This window comes from Gossypium hirsutum, chromosome A11 (assembly GCF_007990345.1).
Source record: "Gossypium hirsutum isolate 1008001.06 chromosome A11, Gossypium_hirsutum_v2.1, whole genome shotgun sequence".
NCBI lineage: Eukaryota > Viridiplantae > Streptophyta > Magnoliopsida > Malvales > Malvaceae > Gossypium > Gossypium hirsutum.
In genome coordinates this window covers 64,527,653-64,536,771 of record NC_053434.1, presented here as the reverse complement: position 1 = coordinate 64,536,771, position 9,119 = coordinate 64,527,653, and the positions used below count along the sequence as shown (strand labels likewise).

The following is a 9,119-nucleotide window of genomic DNA, read 5'->3' as shown; positions in this document are numbered from 1 at the left end:
GTGTGTTTGATAATTTCTTTTGTAGATTGAATTAAAGAGAAGTTGGTAGATCGGATCAACACAACAGGGCACACTATTCAGATCAATTCCGGTAGTTTTTGTTTTATGTTTAAAGATTTATATGGCATGTATAGAGTTTGAATGAATTGAAGTAAAGATGTTATAAACTAGTTAACAATATTTGTACTAAAACAGTTTTTGGTAAGTAGTAGTAGTTTGACTTTGAAAATTCACCATAAATTGTGGAAATTGAGTTAAGGGCTGAGAAAAAAATGAGATTAAAGCCTAATGAGCCTAGTTTCATATAGAGGAAACAGTGCATGCAATTGGATTTTATGTTATGAGATATTTAAATTGTGGTGAGATAGAGTCTGAATGACTTCGAGTTCCCCTGTTCTGATTTTAGAAAATCATTAAAAATTTCACAAAAATAATTATGAGTCATACTGTATATGTATGGATTTCTCATTGGGTCTATTTTTAATAGAAACAAACGGCATGGTTATTTGAATTTTGTACAGAGAGAAAGTTGGTTCGTAGTGCACAGGGGTCAAAGTAGCCAAACCCTAAAACAGGGGAGGATTTAACTAATAAACTGTACTAATTGGACCAACCAAAAATTATATAAAAAAATTGGTAAGTAGATATATGAGTATAAATTCGGGGAAAATTTACGGATTTGGATTTCGAGTTTTATAACTCGAGATATGAATTATTTAGCAACTATGACACAGTTGGATAGCTTGTCTAAAAAGTATGATATAAATTATCTGAATTTGGTTAAGTGCTCAAATAAGTTTAGTAGTGCCTTGTGCTCGACTCCGGCAACGGTCTCGGGTAAGGGGCGTTACAATAGAAACATTATGTTCCACAAATTATTCTGTAAATTATGGCTTATTCTTTCTAGTTCTTGTCCATAGTCCAACAGACACCATGGTCGCTGCATTATATCTAAATAAAATATGCTCAACAAAATTTTATTCCTAATTCTTTTGAAATATGTGGAGGATTGTTGGAAATATTGAGATATTTCAAAAGAATTGCACCTCAATTCTTTAAGAAAAATTTTAAAATTATTATTTATAAGTCATTATATTTTATTGGGCTAGTAAGAACCAAGTTGAGAGGGTGCACTCACGCGCATGAGTAGGCCTAAATGGCCAGTATAGTATAAATTGATGGATTTTCCTGCGTGTGATAAATTGCGGTGTCCAAGCCCTTTTGTTTTTTAACTTCATTTTACTAAATTTTTTTAAGGTTCAAGAAAAGTAAATTACTTAACTAGTAAAACTTATATTTGGCCAAGTTAAAATAGTTTACTGATTGAAATTTTTTTTAGCCTAGTCTAGATTCATTAAACCGTTTTTAAACTATTTTTAACTAAGTCAAATTCATTTACCTTTCTTATTTTTAGCCGGTAAAAGTCCTATACATATTATAGTTCACTTTCATTCTAAACACACCTTAAAAACTCTATCATTTTCCTATCACTCCTCTCCTCCTCTTGAGTTTTCAGTTATTATTTATTATTAATTCTTGTTCCCATTGTTTTATAACAGAAGAGCTTGTTAATCTTGGGGAATACATCATAAGGTGAAATATCCTTAAGGGCAATGTCAAACACGCCTTAGCTATTCAACTTGTATTCTTGGTTTGTAAACTTGATGCAATATTTACCAACAATTTGTTACTAGAAAGGAAAAGGTCAAGCAATAGTACCACTCATGTCTTGTAGGTTTAGGTAACATTACTTTAGCCCCTACTTGTTTCTTGACAGATGACCTATTTGTGTAAAGCATCCAAACTTCTGCAGAGTAACTATGAGGCTATTTGAGACAGATGTACAGATGCCAATTTTTGCCAATTGTTATTGTAGTGGCATGTTTTTTTTTCTGAGAAGGTGCACTATACAACAAAGTCTACCAACGCATATGCCTTAATGTCTTGTCGTGGTTGATGAGTGAGTCCGAACTCACTAAGTTCTATGCTTCATCCTATTAATTATCCTGAAGAGTCTACCTTATCCAAGATGCTCTTTTAAATATATCAAGTTATTGGATTTTTGTTTTGCATATGGTTTCTTAAGTCATTTGTTCAAATCCTATTGGGCATATACAGAGAGGAAAAGGAAGAAAACTTATGGAGAATGGATGAGAGCTTTTATAATGGGAAGAAGAGGACCTATTGAAAAAAGAAAAGGAAAAACCCCAATTCGGATGAGCATCAAGGTGACGATGATACATAGGGGGAGTTACACACGTGCGCTAAACGTATGTGAATGACGAGAGGTGTAGTTTAAGACTTGTGAATGTTGTTGTATCACTTTTAATTAGAGACAATTCAAAAGAGGAGTGTTGTGAGAGTGTGTCTAAGCAAAATAAGGTTTGAATGGAATGTGAATTCAACGGAAAAATGGAATAGGTGGGGAGGTGATGGAACAAATACTGAAGCTACAGATGTCAACAATGATAAAGGAAGGACGAGTTTCTTGGTAACTTGTGGAAAAGGACCTAGGTTGAATCTCAAATAGGCCCAACTGTTATTGATGAACTCCTCATCAATGCTATGGCCCTATATAACTTAGAAAGGAATATGAGAGATTCATCCGAGGGTTTGGAGCCTTCCTACTAAACATTGCCCAAGAGATGAGAGTTCTGTCAGTAAACTTTTCATGAACCTTTCCACACTTGGTGAATCAAAGACAATTACATATATTAAGGTTATGGAGCGTAGTCAAAATGAAAAGGTTCAAAAGCTTTCTCTAAATCAGGAGAACTACGCATTTGAAGGCTATAAATGATAATGCCAAGCTGAAAAGGAAGAAAGATTAGGAAATGTTTACGTTTTTAATCTTGAACTGTTAAGGGAAACCTTCTTCAACTGGATTTACCAGCGGAAATCATATTTCACTAGAGGAGATTTAGAAAGGTCCAAATGAACCTTCCGCCATCCAAGAGAATTAGTGTGACCGATAAACCAATGAGTGAGATAGCCCTTGGTCAGTTTCGAGGAGGGTGGATGCCGGTGCCGCTATGGTTTTTTTTTTTTTCTGATGCTGTCATGATTTTGATATTCTGTCTTTCGAAATGAGGACTAGTCTTACCTGATAATTGGGGTAGACTTGATACTATTTCATCTAATTTATACTAGGAAAAATGTTGATGGTTAGACTTAAAACTCGTCTGGGATTTGTTTTTTTTTTTTTAAGATTTGTTGTTGACTATTTTTTTAGGAAAAATGTAGAGAATGTCATATTGCAATATCATCATATACATATAAGATATGACTATAATTTTTCATTAAAAAAAAAGAAACACAAAATTTATAAATTTAAAATGTTTAAAATGAAAAATAATCTTAAAGTATCTTTAAAACTTCTATATCATATTATGACTATCACGATTGAATATTCAATATATCATATATTTGATTTCTATGTGAAAATATATAAATATAATAACAAGTACACAACTTAGCAAAGTCTATTACTCATGAATTTTATTTGATTCACGAAATACCTAATTGACATTTCTGAATTTATTTGATTGAACCCAAAACAAACAAAAATTATTTAAATTTACATAGCTTTTTTTCTTAATTGAACCCAACATCTACTGTATCAATTCAGGGTACCCCTTGATGATTAATGGTATCCTTAGCATCAACAGATCGCTCAGAGGAGAGAGCGGCACCAGAAAGAGTGGGGGCGTCGGTGGAGCTTGCAGCACCACGTCCAGGGTTCGGTTGTTGGTGGCCTTCAGTTCCATATCCTCGACGCTTGTAATCTTCCAAGTCCCCATACTTCACGTAAGGGCTATCCTCTATTGGCAGCCCTTCCAAGCCTGCCTTCTTCTCGTCCATATTATCATCTGCCTTATTATCCACGTCTTGTTGTTGCTTCTTCTCCATTTTCACTTCTGGTTTTAGATTGTTGCTTTGATGGTTGCCGTGTATTTAACATTTTTCAGTTTCGCTGGAACAGTGCCACATGTTGTGATACGTGTTTATAGGTCATGAAGTGCAAGCCTGCACGTGGCGATACCCATAACATTGAAGCATTAGGTCGTCAAGTATAATGATACTACTCTTGTGGAAGTGATTATGTAATTATTATAATCACCGACTTTGTTTTCTTCCTTCTCCAAGTGCACAAGATTAAAAAGTTTGGAGGGGTTCTGGCCTTGTTTGGATGGTGGGTTTTTGTTCTCTATATTTGCAGTTTGGATGATGTAACTAAAGAGCTTTTTTCCATCTTTGCAAACAAAAAGCAAGGGAAAATGTGGGAGTTTGAATATAAGAAAATTAATTCATACACGTTTAATGTATTTTTTATGCTAGTTTATTCGGGATTCGAAATTACCTTTCTTCCAATACTTTAATTTTGTCTTTAAAGTTCAACCTGTATTCTCCCACCAACCACATCACTAAACAATTTTTAATAAAATTTAAAATAGGCGATATTGTGTAATAAAATATTTTTCTTTTTAAATCATAATTGTATAGTTATCCATGAGTCATGATCTAGTTTTAGAAAACTTTTAGATTTAAACCCCCTTTTTTTTTTACTCCCAAATACTTATTTCACTTTTCAATTCTTTTTATGTTTAATATTTATATATTTTTATTATTAAAATTAAATTTTTATTTTTTTACTATTTCAATTAAAATCGAGCAAGTTGAACATAAAATAAAAAAAAAGTTAATTCAACCCAATGCAACCAAGCCAACTACCCTAACCTTAAACAGAAAAATTTCTGTACTTGTGAAATTGAAACCATTATATATGTTTTATGTATGTATATGAGTTTTATAATTCAACCAAAAAGAAATATGAGTTAACCTATATATCATCTATGGTGGAACCACTTTCCTCTTTCTTTGTTTTATATCGCTATTTCTTTTAAAGCACAAACATTCTATTAACGTAGCATTTGGAACATTGAGACAACATAACAGCTCTCACCTCTTTTTTCTTTTTTGTTGCTCCAACTTAACACATATCCAAACCCTAGAAATCACCTCAATCAATCAGGTTTAACTTATGTAAATCATACTCTCTTACTTATATTTCACAATATACAAATCTTTGATTTAGTTTTACTTGTAAACTAAAAGAGACATTGAATTCATGGTTGGCTGGAACCCATAAATTGTGCTGCTGATATAAAGTAACTCGAGTGAATTGAATATGATCTATTACCATGTATATAAAGTCATAAAGCGAAAGCAAGAAGCCCATGGATTGCTTTAAACATGAACAATCGACTAAGCAATTAAAAGCATATTAATACACTGTATACTGAGAAAGAAAACCTACCAATATTCCTAGTTTTCATTGTTCCCTCTCTCAGAGAATAACATCAAACACTTAAGACCCCAGCTTCCATTATTAGCTGGTTTAGCTATCATGAATCAGGCAACTACAACTTCAAAACACTAAAACAATTGAACCAACCCCCATCTCATTTTGTTGAGTGAGTTTAAGAAGCCATTCAACTTTTTAAAGTTTAAAAACTATCCATCCCCTTTATTCTCCTATCATGTCCAGCTAATTGCAATAGGACTGCTCACGGTATACTTCCCATCAGACCACTCCAAACGAGCGAACACGTTCGTACCGGTTGGCTGTGAACTACCACTGAACGTCACCGTATATGATTTCTTCTCATTTGCTTGGCTAAAACTCAAAGTCTGTGGTTCAACTGATATCTTAACTCCTGGAGTTTCAGGTGATACCGATACCTTGTAAGTTCCTGGCGAGCCCACATTGGTGAGAGTTCGGGTGTGTTTAACAACATTCGACCCACCCATGACCGAATCAAAATTGACAGCAAAGGAAGGGTAGTTGAGATCAGTGACTCTGTATCTCTTGCTAGCATCACATGAGAAGTTTCTTCTCGCCAGGGATCTGATTTGGAACTCTGTGTAGTTCAAGGCACAAAGGAAACCCAGATAATCTTCCGCTGTCAAATCATACACAAGCCCTGGATTAAGCGCTGAAACGGGATCCACATGTCCAGCACCATGGTCGAACGGGGTGGATGGTTTCCCCGTTGCAACATCTTGCATTTTCTGCTTGTTTTTGTATTCCGTATAAGCTGTAGTCATAAGAGCTGATCTAATAGCTGCTGGACTCCAATCTGGGTGAGCCGCCTTCAGCAACCCTGCAAGGCCACTAACATGTGGGCAAGACATTGAAGTTCCTGAAATGATGTTAAAATCCACTCGTCTGGTATCCGTAGCCAGCCCCGTTGGACCTACTGCACCGGACCACCCTGCTAAAATGTTAACCCCTGGAGCAATCATGTCTGGTTTCAATATCTCCGAGGTTATAGAATTTGGTCCTCTTGAGCTAAAAGCAGCCACCACCGGTGATGGTTCTATACCAACTTTGGTTCCTTCAAAAAGAATGGTGACAGTTGGGTTAGGATTTGAAAACAAGTAGTCTCTTATAGCATCACCAGATTTTTGACCCACTGCGGTTGCCGGGAGCAAATGGGCATCCGCTACCAGCTCTTCACCGTTTGCGGCAGTGTTAGACAAAACCATGCCTATACCACCGGCTGCTTTAACGACAGCTCCTTTTTGAACCCTGACGTTCATCCCACGATCACAAAGAACAATCTTGCCGGCAACTTTTTCCGGTATCAAAGTATCCATCATACACAAATTCCCGTTGGTAGCATTGCTAGCATTGCCAGCATAAACAAATGGTAGCATCTTTCCAGGCAAGGGGCTGCCTCGGTAAAGCGACACGCCGGAGAAATTTTTGCCGTTTCCAAGGCTAACGAAAGCAGGGAAATCACGATCCAGTGTGCCTGCACCGACAGTTGTAATCCACGGAGCCACGTTTGATAAACTGTAAGGAGCTGGACCAGCATTTCCGGCCGAACAAGAAACTAAAATCCCCTTCTCCATGGCAGCAAAAGATCCGATTGCAACACTATCCCTGTAATAATCAGACATGCCACCGCCGAGGGACATGGATAGTACATTAACGTTGTCATCAATGGCCTTCTCCATGGCAGCCAAGATGTCTGAACTGAAACATCCACCGATCCAACAAACCTTGTAAACAGCAACCCTAGCGCGCGTGGCCATACCACGCGCCGTTCCTTGTGCGTAACCAAACAAGCTAGCTCCTTCCACCACCGACCCTGCAGCGGTGGAGGCCGTGTGAGTACCATGCCCATCATCATCTCGAGGTGATCTTGATTCCTTGGTCTCGTCAATTGCACCCAAGGCAGCCTCATACCCCTTAGCAAAGTACCTCGCACCTATCAATTTTTTATTGCAATTTGCGGAGGTAAAATTGGTGCCTGATTCGCACGCGCCTTTCCAGCTGCTTGGTATTGGTCCAAGCCCCGTATCAGCAAAGCTCTTGCTCTCAGGCCAAACACCAGTATCCAACACACCAATAACAACTTCACTCGCCGACTCAGACTCAGGGAACAAAGCAGCAGCTTGACTGAGTCCAAGGAACTCAGGTGTACGAGTCGTGTGTAACTCGTATCTTACCTCGGGTAAAACCGCGAGGATCCCTGGTTGGCTCTCGAGTTGCTCAGCTTCTTCATCAGTTAACTGAGTAGAGAATCCATGGATAACGTTGTCGTAGGTATAGAGCATTGCAGCCGAGCCGGAAACTGACTTCAAAGAGGAGTCATACCAGTGAGTATGGTGCTGGAAACTCGGAGGCATCTCGGATTTAGCCATGTGCACGATGTAAGTCTTTCTGCTACTCTTCTTCTCCTCCAATGGTGCAGCCATGGGCACGTGGCAAAGACCAAGAATCAGGACAATCATAAAACACTTAACCATCTCCATTTTTGTTCACTCTCTTCTTCACCAGAAAGAGAGGAAAAGCAATAGAGATGAAAGCTTGGATAAAACTCTTGATTTTATACAAAAAGGAACAGCTGTTTTCCTTTATTAAATATAAAAGAAGAGAGAGTGAACGTGGTCGTAGGACGGTGGTGGTTGTCTTGTTGTTTGAATGATTGGTTGCAAACCAAAAATAAATAAAGGAGAAAAAGAAAGAGGTGATGGAGGTTAAGAGCTGAGATAAGATACTAATAACTTTCTTTCACATGATTTCATGCTTTTGTGTTTATCCGTTGTCTTCAAATCTTCTCTTTTATTCTCGAGGCTGAGAATTGATTCTCTCTTCCTCCTCCCCTCTCAAGGCTGATGATAACTGTGTATTTCCTTTTTTTCTTTTTGCAGAGTTAAGGGGAACAACAATAAAGCACAAAAAGCAATAATTGAGAAGGGAAAAAAAAGGGCTTAATCCTTTCAATTATTTGTTCATTTAAGAAAAAACAAAGGATGGTTAAGCGATTACCATCTAGTCATTTGGGAAGATGAGTTGATGAGGAAGACGATAATTCAAGATTAAATTTGCATAAAAGGAAATTAAATAATAAGACGGTAGGTATAGTTAGTATAAAAATAATTTAAGATATCATGTGATGCCATAAAATAACACAAATTTATAAATGATATTTGAAAAGTAATGGCAGTAAAAATTCGTGAAGCTTAGAATTTCAAGTGCCCAAGTAGATAATATTTTAATTACGGTTGGCTGCTCTTTGAAATGAATATAATACAAAAGATGTGTATATGAAATTCATCAGACAGTTGAGTTGAATATGGATTATGTTTTGGAGGTTATAGATTTGCAATTCTTGATTCTGTCAGTATATTAATAATTATTTTTAAAACGACATAGTTATCAATTAGGTCTAACAGTTTGACTATAAAAGTATGAATTTGAAGAAAAATAATTTGGATAATTTAAATATTAATTTGTATTTAAGATATTAATAAATTTTTATTGTGTTTATTTAATTTTACATTATTTTTCCAGTTCACGGGCATTTGTCTTTGGCTCTTTGCTTCTTTCTATATTTATTATTTTATGCAACACGTTTGGAAATTATTGATGGGAGGTATACCCGCCAACCAACCATCCCCTTCTTCTTGCCTGTGCCCAAATAAATATTTAATTTAATAATAATTACAAATTGGTAAATGTTTTTGAAGGTGAATATTTAATTTAATGTGTAATTGGATTTAGATTTATCACAAATAATATATTAAACTATAGGCAAGTTCAAAAT

The 9,119-nt window shown here is 36.2% G+C and overlaps 2 protein-coding genes across 2 annotated transcripts; both read right to left on the bottom strand.

Moving 5' to 3' along the window:
- Positions 1-3,472: 3,472 nt before the first annotated feature.
- Positions 3,473-3,967, bottom strand: LOC107905810 (uncharacterized). Its single transcript, XM_016832577.2, has one exon. The coding sequence runs from the start codon at positions 3,907-3,909 to the stop codon at positions 3,625-3,627; it is 285 nt and encodes a 94-aa protein (XP_016688066.1). The 5' UTR covers positions 3,910-3,967; the 3' UTR covers positions 3,473-3,624.
- Positions 3,968-5,242: 1,275 nt separating this feature from the next.
- On the bottom strand, positions 5,243-8,662 carry LOC107900081 (subtilisin-like protease SBT1.7). Its single transcript, XM_016825794.2, has one exon. It carries the CDS (start codon positions 7,822-7,824, stop codon positions 5,539-5,541), a length of 2,286 nt encoding a protein of 761 aa, XP_016681283.1. The 5' UTR covers positions 7,825-8,662; the 3' UTR covers positions 5,243-5,538.
- Between the last annotated feature and the right edge of the window lie 457 nt (positions 8,663-9,119).

Coding starts and splice junctions, on each gene's coding strand:
- LOC107900081 (XM_016825794.2), bottom strand. CDS start 7,824: ATGGAGATGGTTAAGTGTTTTATGATTGTCCTGATTCTTGGTCTTTGC.
- LOC107905810 (XM_016832577.2), bottom strand. CDS start 3,909: ATGGAGAAGAAGCAACAACAAGACGTGGATAATAAGGCAGATGATAAT.